Source organism: Pteropus medius, unplaced genomic scaffold (assembly GCF_902729225.1).
Source record: "Pteropus medius unplaced genomic scaffold, Ma_sr-lr_union100, whole genome shotgun sequence".
NCBI lineage: Eukaryota > Metazoa > Chordata > Mammalia > Chiroptera > Pteropodidae > Pteropus > Pteropus medius.
Genome location: NW_024349225.1, coordinates 5,534,682 through 5,555,304, shown reverse-complemented (window position 1 = coordinate 5,555,304; position 20,623 = coordinate 5,534,682). Strand labels below are relative to the sequence as shown.

The 20,623-nt window shown below is 38.6% G+C and overlaps 1 protein-coding gene across 2 annotated transcripts in view; it reads left to right on the top strand.

Annotated features, from left to right (window-relative positions):
* Nucleotides 1-20,623, top strand: part of RGL1 (ral guanine nucleotide dissociation stimulator like 1) — a 205,325-nt gene that overhangs the window by 48,334 nt on the left and 136,368 nt on the right. For both annotated transcript variants that reach the window (XM_039881255.1, XM_039881257.1), the window contains exon 2: nt 15,699-15,862. In XM_039881255.1, coding sequence (XP_039737189.1) covers nt 15,731-15,862 — 132 coding nt within the window. In that variant the 5' untranslated portion in view covers nt 15,699-15,730. The remainder of the gene's footprint in view (nt 1-15,698; nt 15,863-20,623) is intronic.

Genomic DNA, 20,623 nt, shown 5'->3' with positions numbered 1-20,623 from the left:
GACACGATCAAGCATGCTGCAAATTCTCACAATCTACAAAAAAACTACTGGAGCTAATAAGAAATTTTAGCAAGATTTCAGGATACCAAATCAATATGCAAAAATCAGTTGTATTTTTATATATTAACAATTAACACGTGAATGGAATAAAAAATAAGACAATATTTGCAATAACATCCCAAAATATGAACTACATCAAGACCCTATCCTGAAAACTGGGAACATTTCTATGAGAAATTAAAGAACTAAATGGATTGATTTACTATGTAGCTTGGGAGCCTCGATATTATTATAATTTCAATTTTCTCCAAATTGTTTACTAGATTCAATGAAATCCCAATGAAATTGATATTGTTATTGTCAGTATTATTAAAATATCATTTCTTTCCCAATTGAATTATAAATTCAATGAAATCCCAATAAAAATCCTACTGGACTTTCTTGTAGCGATTTCCAAACTGATTCTAAAATTTATATGAAAACCTAAGTGCTTAGAATAGCCAAACCAATTTTGAAAAAGGATAATAAGGTCAGAGGACTTATACTTATTTGAACACTATAAAAGTACAGTAATCAAGACAGTGTGTTATTAGCATAGGTTTAGACACAGATATAAACCAACATATGTATGGTCAATTGATTTTCAGCAAAGATGCCAAGGTAATTTAAGGATTACTTTTTCATAAATGGTCTGAAACAACTTATTATCTACATAGAAAAAAATGAATCTCAATCCTGATCCACAAAAATTAACTTGCAGTGGATCATAATCCTAAATGTAAATGCTAAAACTATAAAACATTTAGAAGAAACTTAGTTAGGCAAAAATTTCTTAAGAAGGCAAAAATTTCTTAGGAAACAAAAGCATGAGCAGACTGTTTGAATTGGGCTACATCAGCATTTAAAGCTCCTCATAAGATACCAGTAAGAAAATACAAATGCAAAGGCAAGCCTCAGACTGGGAGATGTATTAACAATACATATCTGACGAAAGACAGCTTTCCAGAATATATAAAAAACTCTTAAAATTCACTAATAGAACCAAAAAAAGTCTACAAAAATGGACAAACTTGGACAAATTTCAACAGAGTTATACAGAAATTGTGTATCCATAAAATGATACTCAATACAATTTATCATCAAGGAAATGAAAATTAACACCACAGTGTGATATCACCACTTAGCCATCGGAGCATTAGAACGGGTGCAATGAAAACAACCAGCGGTACCAACTGTTACTGAGGATATGATGCAACTGGAACTCTCATGCACTGCTAATGGGAGTATAAAATTTTACAACCATTTGTAAAGAGTTTTGGCAATTTCTTATAAAGTTAAGCAGATACCACATGATCAAGCAATTCCACGATTAGATGTTTATCTAAGAGAAGTGAAGGCATGTGTCCACATAAAATGTTCCTCTCACCTTCATTTAAACTGACCTGAACTGGGAACAAGACAAATGTCCACCAATGGTGACTGTATAAAAATGAAATATTTAACAATGAGATATTATTCAGCAATGAAAATGAAAGAACTTAGACATGCAGCAACATGGATCAATCGCAAAATAAGTAGTAAAAGAAGTAAAAAAGGTATAGATAATGGATGATAGTGACATGAAACTCTAAAAAAATGTGCCATGTATTTACAGAAAGCACATCTGTGGTTGCATGGGTACAGTAACAGGGTGAGATCACCTAGGAAGAGGCATAAGGGGATGATGTTTTAGGATGATGAAAATGTTCTATACTTTGATTTTAGTGTGGATAACATATCAAAAGTAATAGAATATATCCTTAATGTGAGATAGGTAAATTAAACCTCATTAAAATTGTCCTTGTGTGTAGTAGTTGCTCTATTTTTGAGGGAGAGGGTTTGGAGTCAGTGTAGGAGAACTTTATAAAGGTGTTGACAATTTCTCCATTGTATAAAGCCTGTTCTGTATTGAGCACTGTGCCAGATATTCCTGTGACTTGCATTTATATTTAAGCTGTGATGAGGCATAGTGAGTTGAGGAATAAAATTAAGTAATGAAGAGGAAAAGAAGATTTGTAAATTGATTTATTCAACAAATATTTATTTGTACCTTCTATGTGTCAGCATGGGCTAAGTAGCTACCATATAAAGGGGAATACAAATAGTTCTTGACCCCTAAGAGCTCTCGGTCATCTAGGATGCAAACTAAAATACAGTATTATAGATGCTGTGATAGATGTATGAACAGCTTACACCTGGAGAGTGATTAACCCTCTCTGATGGCTTTGGGATGGAGGAAGTGACATTTGCATTTGCTTTAAGTTTAATGCCCATTGGTTAAAATCATATACTTTGGAACCAGACAGACACAGATTGGAATCCTGGCTCTGTTCCTTACTCTCTCTGTCAAATGAGAATCAAAATAGGGTGCTAAGAGACAGTATATCACAGCACCAGGCAGGTATATGCTGAATAAGTGAAAGCTGTTCTATTAGGGAGGACAGAGACTAAGCTGCTGTAACAAAGACAGAGAGGAGAGTGGAAGAGTGTTCTGAGTAGTAGTAACCACATAAACACAGGCACAAGGGGCACTGTTTGGAGAACAGTGGGAAGTTCAGTGATGGAATTGAGTAGAGGAACTGGTGTAGGCCAGAGGGGAAACATAGCTTGAAGGTCAAGATACAGCCAGACCATGGCAAACTGTTTCAAGAACCTCGAACTCTATCATGTGGTGGTGTTTCTATTGTAGGTTCCTAAGCGAGACAGTTTCCATGGGGGAAAAAAAAAGTTTTTAGGAAAACTACTCTAGCGATAATATGGAGGATGACTTTCTTTCCAGATCCTTGCTATTTTTTGTTTGTTTGTTTGTTTTTGTTTTTGTTTTTCCTGGAAGTCATTATTCACCATGAGCAATATTTCTGAAACTTTCTTAACATCTGTGGTGCATTGCCCCAGAAGGTCATTATAATTCAAATGAAGCAAGATTTAACTATTTTGGGACAAAATTTGGCTGTGATACAAAGCAACTCCCCCCTTAAAAACTAGCTAAGACCAAGAGAAGTCCTGCTAGAAGCTCTAAGCTACATGGTCTGGCCCGGCAGAGAGAATCACGAAGAAATTTAGCTCATTTTCCTACCTCTGCTCCCTAAGATAGTGATGGAAAAAAGGAGAGTGAGTGTGTTAGGTCGGCTCAGTGGCTCCAAATGAAGCACCAGAGACTCTTACATTTAAAATTGATGTCACTGCTAACGTGTTGCCTGAGTGTACCCAAAGTCCTGCCTTTCTATTGCAATTTCCTTTTTGGTTATGTGAGACCAGCTATGACAGCCTGTTATACATGGAAAGCTAGTGTTGCCAGATTTTAATTTGGAGAATACAGAATTTATTTTTGACTAATTGGTCCAGGAGGAACTGGAGTAGAATCTAAACAACTTTGGAGGTCTGTGGCAAGGAAACAGAGAGGGAGAGAGATTTAATCAACCTTCACCCAGGCAGCCTGTTGACAGATTTCTAGGCTGACTTAATCAATGCGCTTATTTCTCAGGTAAGACCTCAAAATTATTTGGACCTGATTTCACTGTACTTCATCCTTTTCACGATGTTATACTTATAAAGTCACTAGCTTGGAATTCCTTTTCAGGACACACAAAAGAATAAAAAAATAAAACCCTACACTTTCTTTTTGTCCAGACTGAAGTAACGAAATGGATGGAAATCGTGATTCTGAGCTTAAGCTTCACTAGTATGTAAATCATTTTTCAGTCCACAATAAACAATTAAATCTCGCTGGTATCTAGAATCAGTGTCAACCACCATCAAATAGGAGCAATGAACCCAAGACTTCACTCACCAGAGCTGTAAATCATCAACCCATCACCCCCCCCAGAGCAGAAGCAAAGGGAGGGATCAGTGAGTACTGTAATAGGTTCCATATGCTGTTTTAGAGAAAGTCTTAAAAAAATAATTAGACTTACACAGATCACCATACTTTTGTAGCACGAATTTACATATGTGAATAAGAAATGACCGACGATGTCCATTTTTTGCTTCTGTTTTCTGCCACTTTATAAAAAATAGTGGAATAATTGTTTATTTAAGTCTGGATGGCCAAGCTGGGGAAACGAGATAGGTTCCAGAGAATGCGAAGGAGCTGGCAACGTGGAACACGAGGGAGATAGGAAGAAGCTGACTCTTGGCTTTGCTAGATGAGGAAGCACAGATGGGGAAGCACAAATTTCATATAACCCTCTTGGCCTTTCCCCCGCTACTTGAGTGCAAAGAGTTAGTATTTTTCTTTAAGCATTAAAGTTACAAAGCCAGAAATTAACATGGCTGCAATTCTTTGAAAAATTTGAAAGGCCACGACAGATCAGAAAGGGAAGCCTTGTTGTGAGTCGCACAGACTGTTTTCAAGTTCTCATTCTGCTGTGTGATCTTGGGCAATTTACTTAACTTCTCTGAGTTTCAGTGTCATCTGAATGGCAAATTAAGACGTCCCAGTGTTTTCCATGTAATGCACTCGTGCGTATTTTTCTTCTAACACTTATCCTATCGTTCTGAAATGTATCTGTGAAATATACCCTATAATTTTGAAATAGATCCCACTCCTCATATGATTGTGAACATCCTAGTGATTTGGATTAATCATGATTTGGATTAATCATGATTTGAATTAATCCATGATTTGGATTAATATGTCCTCCCAGTGAGAACATATGCTCATTTATTTTTATTTCTCCCTGCCTCTTATGCACCTGGCACAATGATTAGGCTACAGCTAAGTAAAATTTTAGAGACTTCCCCTGCCCTCTTGTGCATAGCATGGGGTGGTTGGGGTTTAAGCAAACTAACTGTCATTACCAGGAAGCTCGCCATCTCTTAGCAATTAATCAGATCGGCCCATTGACCCCCTCAGCTAGAAAGTCAGGGATGCTAACTTGTGTATTTGCATAATTACTGTTGTGCTGAGAGATCTGACTCCAGAGACACAGTCTCCTTCAGCTTCGACTTTGGTTTATTGCAAATAGCAAGGTCAAAGCTGTGCAAGCAAGGAAAAAAAAAAAAAAAAGGAGAAAGCGGAAAGTCCTGTAAAAGCTTAAGGAAAAATAAAAGAAAAACTATGACCCAGTTGGAATGAAATGGTGACACAGAATGAAAGGATCCTATTTCCCCTCAGACAGATGCTGCCATGGATTTCACACCGACTCTGAAACTAAAGCTGACACCCAACCGAGTACTCAGGCGCTACATTTCTTCCATCCTTCATTTGTTGGTATCAAAACTGAGATATTTCACAAATTTGGGTATCATATACTAAATGTGTGTGGGAAAAGGGCAGATAAAATGGGCCAATTAGACCACAGACACATCTGTCAAAACTTTAACCCTTAACCTTAGTGAAAACATAATCTAGGATCAAACATAGAAACGCTGCAGACGTACACAAGTCATTTAATACAGCCTTTGAAAAGACTGTGACGGCTCGTTGGCACTATTCTGAAAGCCTGATGAGAAATCCAGGCTTGGCCCTGCTAGGAATATTTGCAATTTTAAAGAAAAAGTAGGTTCTAATTCAGTAACTATTTAATACATCCCAGCAAGATTCTCCCCACAGGCTGAGTTGAAAACACTCCTGACTCTGTTGCTATGCAAAGCAGTTTTCAAATATGTTTTGGAAACCTGTTTGAGACTTGAGAACAAAATTTGGTTTTCAGTTGCCTCATTTCAGCTTACGATCTTTTGGTTCAACTCCAAAATAATGTGAGGGTTCTATCTGTAATGGACTATGGAGGGTAAATTCAGTAGCTGCCTGTCATCCAATAGACGCATGAATGCAAGACACATTCTCTTGGTACACCCTACAGAGCTTGACGTGAGGGGAAAAAAATAGAAGAAATAAAAAAAAAGGAAGTTGGAGTGTCTTTATAGAGTTCACTAAAAGACTTTGAAAACAGCTGAAACATTGAAAATCACTGAAAATAATGATTGTGTCTTTTTTCCAGTATATGTGGAACATGACCAATATTACTGCATTTACTGATGAAAATGTCATTATGCTATGGTGGGCTTGAGCTTTCGGGAGAGTTTTTTAGAATCCCATAAAATATGGCTTTGACTTTTTGATGTGTTTGCTCTAGGCACACAAGTCTCTAGGGGATAAGCCCACACGATCTATGCAAGATTTAGGGTCAGGAAAGCATCTCTCGTGGTTTCTCCTTGATTTTATTGTCTCTCAGCGTTCTGAAGACACAGCGGGTCATTGAGTTTTCGATTCCACAAGGGATGCGTTTGCCATGTTATATCACAGCTGCAGATTAAAAGAGCTGAGAAGAGGGTAAAACCCGTGAGCCAGTGGCAGAACTGTGTTAGTACAAGGCAACACAGATCCCTCCCGCACCCATTCCTTTGACCCTAGCTAGCACCACATGGACATTTGTTTCTATTTCAGAGGTCACGATAAGGGAAGGAACACCATAGTTAGATGGCAATGGAGATACTGCTCTGAATATAAAGCTCCCGGCATCTAGTTAGTCTAGCAAATTGGTGTCTGGGTATTCAGCAATACCAACGAGATTTAATCATTACTGTATGAAACTAATTAGAGTCCTCCTTGTGGAGCAAAATGTTATCTGATCTAATGAAAAGAATTATAATTAAGAATGCATGGTATATATAGAAATTATGGTTTCCTCGCTGCTTAAAGAGACAGGATAAGGGTTGGCTTTGCGCCAGCTCACCATACATGCTTCTCCCAGAAGTGTTTTCCTGAAAGAGGTTTTCCCCCATCGGGACCTGCCATTATCCTATGGCCTAGTAAAGTGACTGTAATTAAATAGATTCGTCTTCTGTTTTCAGTAAATTAGAAGATTGCGAACAGACTGCTCTTTAGCCTGACATGTGGAAAGGCCAATCTCTTTGGAAGTTATTTAAAAACGATTTTGTGTGTTAGTTGTTAAACTCAGCAGATTCCCTTCCCTGCACCTGACGTTTTCATATTTTTGCATTTCTCCCATGAGAAGTTCACCTCTGAATCCTTTTAAGATCTCAGATTCGTGGAAATTCAGATTTTTCAGTGTTGACATGATGCTGTTTTGTAAGTAGAACATTTGACGACAAGATAGAACAGTATAGTGTAGTGGTGAGGGCATAATAACTCCGGGGTCAGGGAGGCCTGACTCTAGGGCCTGTCCTGTAATGTCACCTGACCAGAGCTTCTCCTGAGCCTGGCACTGGTGAGTGCTGAATTCACTGTGGTGGGTGGGGCGTGTGTTCGGTCTTGCGGTTGTTATTGTTGGGACCTAAACGATGGTTCCGACCTGAATCAGCTCGACTTCCTTCACCTCGAAGATAAAAATTCTCCTGTAGCTACTGAAGTGGATGATGCTCCCTTAATGGGTTTTGCATTTTGCCCTCATTCAGCCAGATGGAACTGGAGTCCACAGAATTGCACAACATTTGAGTCTGGGACAGTCACGTGATTTACAGTTTCATCTCATTTTAAGCTTTTAAGTGACATAATCGCCGAGCTTTTTTATCATCATAAAAATGCAGGCTGCAAAAAATTGAGTCCCTTAGAATTCTCTGTCTGTGAGAGCGCCGAAGGATTCGTTGTGCCCTCAGTCTCCTCGTGGTCAAGTACCCTCTGCCTCCCGCACGTCTGTTTTGCAGATTTGTTTCCAGAGACCAGGAAGGGAGCCCAGCTATTTTCCTTGCCTCGGCTCTCTGTGCCGAGCACGGATTGCTGAGCAAAGAGCAGCGTTTCTCCAGGGAGGTTCACGGGGGTAGCACACACCCAGTCTGGTTTTTCTTCTTTGGAATTATTATTAAAAACTTCTGCCAAATGCTATCAGCAAGGGAGGAAAGTACACAAAGTCTGAAGTGTAGTAGGACAGCTCTTAAAATACCAACTCGAATGAAGCGGGATGCCTTGCACTTCTTTGATTTTTTACATTGAACAGGAGACAGTTGCACTTAGAAAGTCACTTCTGACTCCGCAGACGCCATTGCGCAACCTCGCTCAGTACAGGGTAAGATAGGACGTAATTAAAATTCCTTCGAAAACGGTTACCCAACAGTTGACATTTGTTCCAAAATACATCATAATGGTAAATGCTTAATCTCTTATGCCAGTGAGGTTTTTTTTTTTTAGTGGAAAGAAAAGATAATTTTTTTTTTAAAGTGAGCTTTTTTTTTTAAAAAAAAAATGGAAGCAACTGTCATTTAGTATTGCTGTGGAAGATGTGATGTGCCACCTTTCCCGGCACTAGGACTGCCCGGCACTAAGAATCTCTCCGTGCCATGGCTTCCTGAAGTCCTTCCCATCTGATGTCTGTCTGTGTCCCACTCTATTTCTGCACAAGAATCCTTGATTCTGGACAGCTGCTTTTGTCGCTTTTTTTTCCCGAAAGGAATACATTTGTGAGGCCACTATGATGCACCCCCACAATTGGGAAGGCTGTATCTTAAGACCTTCTAGGATCCCCCAATTTGCAAATACCATAATTATGATTAGAGCAGCCCACCACTGAACCAGGATTTGGATGCTAAGGATGGGTGAGCACACCGAGCATCAGCTTCACAAACTTACAGTTGCTTACATGTCAGAATTTTACATTATTCCTGAATAGTCATAACTCAGATGTTATATCCATGCATACCAAGGGGCTAGTATAATACCATACTGTTTGACTTTTAAATAATGCATAATGTGGGAATAAATACGGTATATGAGACAGAAATCAGAACGTTCTTTGTGAATCACTGCTTGTTTAGTAGTGTAAATCCCTCGGTTCTACTGGAAAAATAATTCAGTGCATCTTAGTTTTGCTTTCTTCATTTAGATAGAGGTTAAATGCTTTATTTTAAACTTGTAAGCGGTCTCGGCAGTCTTGCAGACTATCTATTCATATTAAGATGAGGAAACCGAGGCCAAAAGAAACGAACTGGTTTGCTCAAGGGTTACGTAGAGAATTTACTGTTGCCTCGTGATTTGAACCCAGTCTTCCGACTGGAATTTCAGTGCTTTTTGTACTGTGCAATTCTGAGCCTTTGTGTAAATGCAAAGGCTGTTCTTGATAGATAGACTTGTAGGTGGAAGAGTCGAAGATAATAGGAGATAAACATAAAGAAACCTGTCTTGTCTGGACAGGACCTCAGCTTATTAGGAGGAAGAAGGAGGTTGAAAGAAGGTAGGAGGAAAGAAATGGCAGGAAGACCAGTCATCACAGGAAGATACTGGAACAGGGCAAATGCCAGACGTTTTTAAGATTGGAAGAAATCTGAGTTGAGTTAAAAACAATTTCTTCAGGCAGAAGCAAATTTATGTGCATAAAGGGAATAAAGCGGAAATATTGTATTATTAATACATGTGATAGAATCTGTAGGGGCAGAAGAAAAGCATGGCCTACCAGATAAAGACAACAAACATGAAATCATTTCAGTAAGGTTCTGAATATTAAAACATTTTTTTCCTCCTAAAAATATGTAAGAGGAGAGAGAGGAAAAAAATGATAATGATTTAACGGAATGTCATATATTATTTACTATCATAGGAAGGAGAGCCACATTCAATAAAGTACAAATTGATTTATCAAACAAAATCCAGCAGGGATGTTACTACGATAAATCCAGATTTCAGTGATATTGTGCCCTAGCACTTATTTTGAAAGTATGTTTCAAAAATATTCATGGGAGTTATGGATAATTTTTATCAAATGGCAAGAATGGACACTAGTATTGACAAATTTTTTGTGTTCTTAGATTGTCACTTAATATTGAACGTTTTTATGATTAGCCCCTGAGCATCTTCTTGTTTATTTTTGGTATTTAACGATCATTTAGGATATGAAGCTGTCAACTCACTCCTTTGTTATGACCATAAAAAATGTTATGACTACTAGTCGATAATTAGTTTTGAAGGAATGGGAGAAATGCTGTCATTATATATTATATATATTATATCATAAGCATAGTGTAGTAAATATTTTAAAAAGAAAAATACTGACTTTAAAAACACAAATTTTAAAGATATAAATTTATTTAAGGAAATATATACTTTCCCATTGATAATCATAAATTTTCAGTTATTTCTATAATCATAATAAAATTAATATCACCAATTTCTGTTATCAATTTCTTATAAGACGGCTAAGATTTATAAATATTGACTAGAATGGTTTTTGTGTTTTACCTAACTTAAAAAATATGAATGAAAAATCTTTCAGCTTTGGTGGGAGTGTTAGGGCTCTAGGATTTGAAGGCAAAGGGACTTCAAAAACCCTTATATGGCTTTTCTCATCTGCAAACTGTTTCTCAGTGTCAAGCACAAGAACCTTTCTTCCATTCCCTCAGAATTGTCTTCCTGGTTTTACTTCTGTTTTATGCAGTAGAGATAGTCACTAATCACAACTCCTTTACAATTAGAAAAAACAGTTCTCGAGCAATTTTCTTTTCAAAATTTTGAGCAAAATTTTGCTTCTATGTTCTTTGATCAGGTATTTGCCTTTATATACATACAGCTTCCTTTCCCTACCCCTCCTCCAACTTAAAGATAATCTAACCATCCAGCGGTTTAAAAAAAAAAAAAGATTCTGCTTTGGGTATCAGGTGTTTTAGGATGACAGTTCTTCAAAACTGATTTCCGAAAGAGCTCATAGGCTTATGATATTTTAGACCAATTATCAAGTAGAATGGAAGGTTCTACCTTTAAGGTTTATAGTACTTTCATCTTGTCTGTTTAATAAACTCATATTAGTGGTATTTGAATAGAAGTTGGCTTATAAGCCTTGACCATATGTTTTAAGGAAAAAAGCAATAGTTGAACTCTAAGACATGCAGCATATCAGAGGTAGAGAAGGTCTACATATGCCTCTGGTTTTAGTTCTAGTAAAAAAATGGCTCCACTAGATAGACTTCTAGCTCTTTTTTGGGAAATAGATAGGAAACCTACAATGTATGAATTGTTTAAAGAAGGTATGAGGTGGAACTTTAGATGTGAAGAGGAAGAAGCCGGATTGGCTATATGATATGTGGGGCCCAGTGCAAAATGAAAACGCAGGGCCACGTTTTCTTTTTCTTTCTTTTTTTTTTAATTACCTCAATTACTTTTATTTATTTATTTCTAATTAATTAATTAATTTTAATTGAAGAAATTATTTAAATTTTCCCCTATCTACCTCCCCCCGCTTCCCCATTCTCCCCCATTTTTTTTTTTTTGCTGTGACTCTCATGACAGTGACCGCAGGGCATTCAACCAAGCATAGGGCCCCTTTGAGCTCAGGGCCCCAAGTGACTGCACAGGTCATACTCAGGAAGCTCGCCTGGGTCGGAAGTTGAGATGGGAGAAAAAAAAAAAGATTTCCCTTCTTCTTTGTATTCTCCTCTTATCTACACACTCATCAGAAATGACTTTCTCTCAAAGGGGCACTGTTGTGCCAGTTGGCTAAGACATTGACACCTTAACTCTGTCCATGGGACAAGCGCATGAGGGAGAGGTCCCATTAGGCCAGTGGTGGGGTGGGGGTTGGGGTGAAAGTCTTCAGAACCACTATGAGAGAGAGCATGAACTTGGGAACTTCATGACTTCCTAGCACTGTAATTAAGGTTACTTACTCTAATCGTTCATTGCTGTAAAATGGTGACATCTACCTTGCAGGGTTATTGTATAGATTAGAGACAACGTGGAAAATACGTAGCACAGTGGCTGGTATGCAACGGGAACTCAATATGTATCACATACATGGTCATTTGTGTGTGTGTGTGTGTGAGAGAGAGAGTGAGGAGATGTACCGAGTGAGGATGGGTGAAAAGGTCTCAAATCTCAAATAGGGTGGAGGATCTCAAAATGCTTGAAGAGCCTCATAAGAGCTGGCTGCCTCTCTGCATCCATCCTTAGTTCTCAAGTGCTTTGTAATGGTTTAAAACTCAGAGTTACATCTTTCCAAAGAGAGTAAGGAACAATCTGTGGGAAGTTAGTATGCAGTAGAGTTCAGTCTCCAACACTGAAAATTTGCCAGCTTTCACCCACACTGCGGAGACGGGAAAGCAGCTGTGGGCAGACACTTGAGTGAGAGCTATGGGGTTGCTGGGGTGCATTAGGCTTAAAGATGTCCCATTGTTCACCCTGAGATTTTGTAGTCTGTATATTATATCCTGTTATGTCTCTATGATATACAGAGGATACAGCCAAAAACATTTTATGTAGTTTTTCCACTTTGTTTTGATTTATTATTTGTTGTTTACAGTGTTATCTCAAATAACAACAATGGAATTTCCTTCCCTACTAATCTGGCCTTTTTCCATTTTGCTTGTTTATTTTAATTTCTTTTTTGTGGGGAGAGGGGTGAGGCTGAAACCTCCATATGACTCTGCTTTGTTTATTTTCTTGCATATATGTGTCAGCATAATTTATTAGCATGTCCACTCAGAAAAACTTTGTTCATTAAGTATAAAGGTTCTGTTTCTGGGTTCCTAGTGGGAATGTACTAAGTACTCCAGGTTTCTTAGTACTGTGAAATGGTTTAGGTTAGTAGTTTTTTCATCGCTACTCTCTTCAAGCAGATGGCTTGCTCTCCATGCTTACAGGTGACATGTGAGGCGAAGAAGTCACTCTGCAGCAGAACACCCTTTCCTCAAGTCCTCGGACTTACCACTGCTGCCTGGCTTATCAATGCCGATTTCCGTTTACTTGTATTTAAGCAGTAGGTTATGTGAGCAGAAGACCTGCTCTTTGTAGAAGTGCTCAATTTCTTGAAGACATTTCCATGAAAATTAGTCCATTGTTAACTAATGAGCAATTGCAGCTTGCAGTATTAGCTGCTTGGAGGTCCATGATGAATGTTGAACTTGGCCTTTTCTTATGAGGAGCTTACGGCCCACCAAGTCAATAAAAAAGTTAAAGAGGTAACTTGACCTTTACATCTGTTATTTGAATATATTAGATCTGCTACGTCCTTTTCACTGGATTCTCATGATTTACCGAATTAACCAAATCATCAAACATTTCTTTAGTATTGATTTTGTGTATATGACACCATGTCTAGTGTTAAGATGCTTAAAAGGCCAGAAGGTGGAAAGAAAGTTGAAAGCAAATACATATAATAAAGTGTATATGTAAATAAAGATACAGATTTCTGTCATGTCACCAGATAGAATGTATATGTAGAGATTAACAAAGGAGAGGTTTTATTCTTTTGGAGCTGGGGTGGAGGGGAGGTGTCATGAACAAAGGCAAAAGGTACTGGATATATTTGAGACCCATAAGTTCTTCCAGATGGCTGAAACAGAGTGGCTGAGAAGGTATCAGGGCATGCTGGGAGAAGGGAGGTCGAGAAAGTCAGGCACAAGGGGTTTTGGAAGCCACATTACGGAGCTTGGATTTTATTCTCTGGGAAAAGTTTCAGATAGGTAGAACATCATTATCAGTTTGGCTTTTTAAGAAAAATTACCCTGAGCCATAAGAAGAGATGATATACTGCCATTTGCGACAACATGGATGGACCTCGAGATAATCACGCTAAGCGAAATAAGCCAGACAGAAAAGGTTGAAAATCACATGATATCACTTATATGTGGGATATAAACCTAAAAGCAACAAATGAACAGGACAAACAAACAGAGACTCATGTACATTGACAATGGACTAGTGGTTGCCAGAGGGTAGGGAGTGGGGGAGGAGGGTAGAGGTAGAGAGGTAAAGGGGGTCAAACATAGGGGAGTAAGGAGAGGCAGAAGTGGGTAAAGGGGATCAAATATATGGTAGCTGACGGAAACTGGACTTTGGGTGGTAATTACACAATAGAATATATAGATGTCAAATTATAATGTACACCTGAAAATTATATAATTGTATTAACCAATGTTACCCTAATAAACTTAATTAAAAAAAGAAAAAATAATAAAAATAAAAAATTAAAAAAGAAAAAGAAAAATTACCCCGAGAAGGATAGATTCAGGGGGACTTGAATGGAGGCAAGGAGATGCCTTCGGACAGTACGGTGGCAAGCAGGCATGGTGTGATTCTGAAGTCAGTGGCAGACAGAAAGATATCAGGGAGGGAGACTTCATAGAATAGGTATCAATTTTTGAAATTGTCTTTACAGCAACTGCTGATGAAAGTGACAATAAATATCGAAGAGAATCTTCCTCTGTGCTTCCATTACGTCAGGAACTGTAGCATTTCATACACTATACTGTAACACACTATACTGCCATTGTTTGTTTATAACCCTTTCTGCCCTGAGACACTAAGCTTCTTAAGGTTAAGAACCAGACTTCTGAATTATTTGCATACGCCCGGCATGGAGCCTCATGTAAACAAGCGCTCAATAGATGTTTGAAGAGTAAAACTCCTGACGACACAGCCCGTGCTCCTTCTACATGCACAGCCTGGTGTGGAAATATAACATCACTCAGGCTTGTATTACACACTCCCATTTCCATCTCTCCTCTTAAGGGGGCCAGAGCAAAGCGACAAGCAGATATAACAGGCAAAGGATGTTTTTTATTTTGCTTTAAAATTTATAACGTTTGTCCATTATCGAAGTGAGTTCCTAACTCCAGAAGCCTGGGTTAAAATACCAACAATGGATATTTAAAATATAAAAAGTGGCCATAAAAGTTAATGCCTATTTTGGTACTGTCTTCAGTGGTCTCATTACTCACAAATCAAGCATGATAATTTGCTTTCATATCTCTTTTTATATTATATAATTAAAAAAAATTCTTTTATTAGTTTCAAGTATATAGTACATTGGTTAGACATTTATACAGTTTATAAAATGATCCCCCTAATTGCTCTTTCTCTCCTCTGGCTCTCCGCCTTGCCATTGCATTAATGCTGACTGTATTCCCTATGCCGTGCTCCCCATCCCCGTGACCATCTATCAACTACTAATTTGTACTTCTTTAACCCTTCGCCCCTTTCTCCCAGCCCCCCAAACCCTCCCCTCTGTCCATCACCAGATTGTCCTCTATATTTGCGAGTCTGTTTTTGATTAGTTTGTTCTTTTTATTCCTTAGATTCTGCATATAAGTGAAATCATATGGTATTTACCTTTCTCCGAATTACTTCACTCAGAGTAATAACCTCTAGGTCCATCCATGTCATTGCAAATGGTGGGATTTCATTTTTTTAATGGCTGAGTAATATTCCATTGTATATATGAACCATAACTTCTTTATCCAATTGTCTGTGGATGGGCATTTAGGTTGCTTCCATATCTTGGCTATAGTAAATTGTGCTGCCATGAGCACAGGGGTGCATAGATCTTTATGAATTATTGTTTTGATTTTCTTTGGATAAATACTCACAAGTGCAATTGCTGGCTCAAAAGGTAGATCCATTTTTAATTTTTCGAGAAACCTCCTGACTGTTTTCCATAGTGGCTGTACCAATTTGCAACCCCACCAGCAGTGTATGAGAGTTCCCTTTTCTCCACATCCTCCCTCACACTTGTTGTTTCTTGATTTATTGATGATAGCCATGCTGACAGGTGTGAGGCGATATCTCATTGTGGTTTTAATTTGCATTTCTCTGATGATTAGTGACCTTGAACATCTTTTCATATGCCTATTGGCCATCAGTATTTCCTCTTTGGAGAAGTATCTGCTCAGGTCTTCTGCCCATTGTTTAACTGGATTGTTTGTTTTTTTTTGGTGTTGAGTTGTATTGTATGTTATGTAATGTTTTAACCTGGTTCACACCTTATTCTTTCACACAGATCCGTAATGCATCCTGCCTGGCTCTTTCAAGATGGATGGGAAACCTGTGGGAGAGCCTACTCAAGTGGTGTCTAAATTCAAACTTTCCACCAAGGTGGAAAGTACAGGACACTGGCTGGTGGAAGATCATGCTCGAATATGGGAAGTTTTAAAGACAGAGGAGGTAAGACTACTCTAAATGACACAGTTGGTGCAGTGATGGATTTTCTTTGTGTAGCCAGCACCACAGGCCAGCTCGGGAAGTTTTTATTCAGGGGCCATAGGCACAACCATGATGGAGAACAGTAAGTCAGGGGTGTGTCCCTTGGACATTGATAACTCCACAGTGATTCAGCCAAAAGAGGTAGCACTGACAGCTGAGGCTTAAAATATACAAGTTAACATTCTCCTTGTAGAATCCTACCAGATTTAAATGGGAAATCAAATCATGGTTAGAAAGTTGATAACTAAGGATCGATCATAACAAATGGAATTACATAAATTCATCGTTTGACAGTATCAGGCTAAGTGTATCAGTTAGGGCTCTATGGTTGCAAGCAACAGAATGGACTCTGACTAATTTAAGGAAGATGAGAAATTATTGGAGGATGTCGGGAGGCTCACGGAATTGATGAGCAGTTTGGAAAACTAGGCTTAGAAATAGAATAGGAACCAAGTTAGTAGGAACTGCTTAAAGCACTACCTCTGGTATAAATTCGACACTGCTCCCCACCCTTTTCTTATTCTCACATTTCTCTGCTTAAGAGATACAAAATCGTGGGAGAGAGGGGCTCACTGCTAAGCCCAGTCACATGTCTTTCTCTTCCGTAAAGAGAAAAAGACACCGCCATCAGAAATCATTATACCAGGTCCTCACAGCGCCTGTGTTTGGAGTCCAGATCTCAATTTTTTCACTTAATATGTTTCTAGGGTTTTTCAGATTCAGCCCCATTAATACATATAATAGTAATCCATTAATTACTACATTAATTATACCAGGATTTATTTATTCACAGTTATGTTGGTGGGCATCTCAATTATTTACTGGTTTCTTTTGCCATTATGAGCAATGCCAGTATGAACATACTTATACATGTCTTGTACCCCAGTGTAAGAGTGTCCCATGTGTAAGAGTTTTTCTAGATTAATACCTATTATGTGTATTTTTAAGTTGCATATGTGCAAGTTCTGTTTTGCAAATTATTGCCATATTTTTCAAAGAGGTACCAATTTATACTCCCTTCAGCAGTGCATAAAGTTTTTCTTATTCTACATCCTTTTCAATTTTTGGAATTTTCAGATTTCTAATTTTTCCAGTCTAGTTGGTATAAAATAGAATGCCATTCTTTGCTCATCAATTGTTTTTGCATCTCAACTCCATCTGAGATAGTTTTTCTTTTTTCCTTTAGAATTTGCTTTTTGAAGCTCTAACTATAGCAGAAATTCTCCTGTGGGCCTTGAGGAGTCAATCCAGGGTTTTAGGCAGGGGTAGTGACATGGTCAGATAAGTGTTGTAGAAATACTGCTCTGTCAGACATGCGAAGGATGGCCTAGAACACTACAAGACTACCCTAATGCACGGTGGTCTCTCTCTCTCCTCTGGTTACACCATGCTAGTCAGTAAGTACTCAGCTGGGGATTATGTAGCATTGCTCGTCTTTTCACAATGGGAATTCTCTCTCTAGCTAGACAGTCTGTTCCTGAGACCATATGCATTAGTTTTAATTCTACTTCACTTATAAATCCCACAGCATTGGCATATCACTAGGCACAGGTAGAAATAAATACCTGATAATTGATTGATGAGTCATTTTATAGCAATTATGTAATCATGATTTTATAGTAATATGTCATTTCTCTAAATTGTAACATCAACCAAAACATTGCCATCTTTGGGAACAGAGGCGGTTTATTTGATTCACCATTAGATAGCACTAAGTGGTGGTAATTTTTTGTTGTTGTTGTTATTGCTGATTAAATTTTCATTGAGTTATCCACCATGTACTAGACTTATCTATGTTCAATGTTTTACATTAGTGAGAAGGTTACTAAGATAAGCAGTGTTCTCTGTGGCTACGGAACAGAGATGTTCTCTGTGCGAATGAAATGAAATGCTTGTATGGAGACTGGGCATATGACCTCTTCCTCTCTATCCAGCTCAGGAATGGGGCCCCACTGTGTAACATCACATTCCTGGAGGAGGAAATAGTAATGTGTTCACCATGCATGCTTTGGAGATTAAATCATACTCATCTGAGGGACAGGAAGGGAGAGAATTAAAAAAAAACAAAACTGGATGACAATTTGGACAAGGAGTGAGAGTGCATGTGTTAATCTTTGAAGAGCCAGCTCTTTGCTGAGCTTAAAGGCTGTGGTTTGATGACAGAGCCAGAGTTCTTTGTGATTCTGAATGAATTTTTTCTTCTCTCTGCCCCAAATTTTAATATGAGGCAAAGAGATAGAAATGTGCTGCCTGGGGAGTTATTAATATATAAAAATGCTTTGAAGTATTTTTACTGAGATGAATAAAGTAGACATATCATCAGTAGTGAGAAATTTCAGAATATTGAGACTGAATAATTTTCAATTGGGGTCTGTAAAGGAGGGAAAATATCACTTATTGAGCACCTACTCTGTATGGAGAACTGTACTTGACACTTTCGTATTCATCAAAATATTTAATTGTCATGCGCATAAATACATTTTTCATAAGGATTTTGAAGATTAGAGGTCAAGGTACATACTCAAAGATACATAGTTAGTAAGTGGCAGAGTTAGAGTCAAAGTCAAGTTTATCTCTCTTTATTTTATACGTGAATCTCGTTGTGAAACTATCTACCAAAATTGTTTAAACGAGTCTGACTCCCTGCCCAAACTTCACTGGCCAGGGCAGCATCCTCAATCATTAAATGATGCCAGTCTTGCTCTCAAAGAGCTTGGCTCTGCAGTGTCTGGTGCAAACAAACGCAGTGTGCCTACTGTGTTCCTCCAGTGTTGTCTCAGTGTGTGTGGCTGGGCCTCCCTTCTCAGTTCTCCCATGTAGTATCCTAGTATCTCATGGAGACTGTACGCTTCCCTTAACTCCATTCTATTTAAATGGAGTCCTAAATCTCTGCTAAGCACTTTGTATCTCTCTTTTCCGAATCACTGAGCTCGGTTCCACATGCCCCAAGCTGTCGATTGGGGTCCAGTTGTGAACGATCTCATTGTTTGGAACCTGGATATTCTCCCCCGTTCCCTGAATGCCTGTTGCTTCCTTGAACACGAACACCTGCCAGAACCACATCAGAGTTTTCCCATGCCCTTGAGGCACCGCTCACCAGTCTGTTATGGGGGGCACACACACAGCTGTCATCGGGAAGTCTCTCCAGCTCCAGTCTACCCACTTTATATCTTCTTATTTTCATCAACTGGCTCTCGTTGCCAGTCTAAGTGCCCAGCATAGGACCGTTTGAGTTACAGCATGACATTGTCTGTAAGCTTCATAGTCTAAACTGAAGGGAATATTCTGGCTGTCGAAAACTTTCATTATGGCTGTGTTTCAGCATTGGCATTAGAAGGTACTTGAGTGTCACCTTTTTGAGGAAGACGTCCTTGATCACTCCGGTCAGGGTTAGTGACCCTCCTGTGTGGTTCCATAACACCTCTGTTTATCTCTCTTATAAGACTCATTACATGAATGGTGCTTGTATGTTTATATATTGCTGTCTCCCAAAATAGAATGTAAACTCCTCAAGTGCGGGACCTCTGTCATGTTCATCTGTATATGTCCAATATAATTCACAGCGTTTGGCACATAGTAGGCCCTTAATAAATACTTATTGAATACAGAAAATATATAGAGGGACTAAGAGCACAGACTCTGAAGCCAGACTTGCTGTGTGACCTCGTCAAATTTCTTAAACTCTCTGTATTTCAGTTTCCTCATCTGTAAAAAGGGTATCTTAATAGAGTTGTGAGAATTGAGTTACAATATATCAAGTGCCTGGAACAGTACCTCCTACATAATAAGCAATAGAGGTAGACTTTTATTATTACTGAGTGAATCAGTGGGATGGGAAGAATACAAAATGTTATTCCATATTGGCCTACCAATTATACAACAGTTGCTTTTGACCCCTGCTGTCTGAATTCAATATTTCTCCCACATTCTGCAAGGCTCCACACTCTGGGATCCTTTCTGTGTTTTTAAGTGACTATGGAATTTGAACTGTAGACACAGCCACCTGAAGACTGACCTCTATAAGGTTCCTATAGGACAACCTTTTAAGGAGGAAGACAGTCAACCCCAGCTAAATATCATTGTGTTGCTATATAAAAATAACTTTTGGGGAAGTGGGCAGATGTTGGGCAGATGTGGCTGTTTCAGAACTACTTAGCTTTATTCTCTCTTCCCTGCATATAAGGTGGGGTGACACTTCAGTCATCAGCGTGCTCCTTGGGGGCAGTGTTCATGAGACAGAGTATACAGGCTGGGTTCTAATTTGTATTATCCTGGCTGTTGATTCAGGTTGCTCAGGCGACAATTTGAATGGGAAAAGGGAAACCTCTCTAAGAAGATGAAGTAAGACAGGATTGACATGTGGAGAGCTTTTCCCCATACACATTTCTTAGACGTTTGCAATCAACTTAGCTGCTCTGTTTGACTCAGAGTCCTACAGCAAAGCCTGCCTTTACCATACCAGATGTGAACATTTCTTTGCATTTTGGTACAGAGAGGAAAGGAAACGTCAGGTAAATTTAGAAGAAAAGGGGGAGCGAGGGAAAGAGAGAGAGAGAAAGAGAGGAGAAAAGAAAAGGAGAAGGAAAAGTCAAGGAAAGGAAAGAAAAAAGAAAGAGAAAAAAGGCCAGTTTTATGGGGCTTGTGTTCATGGGGTTCTTCGGTCTCCACAAAAAAGTTCGCAAAGCAATTCTGTTTCAGCCCTTCGCTTTCCAAAATGTGTTC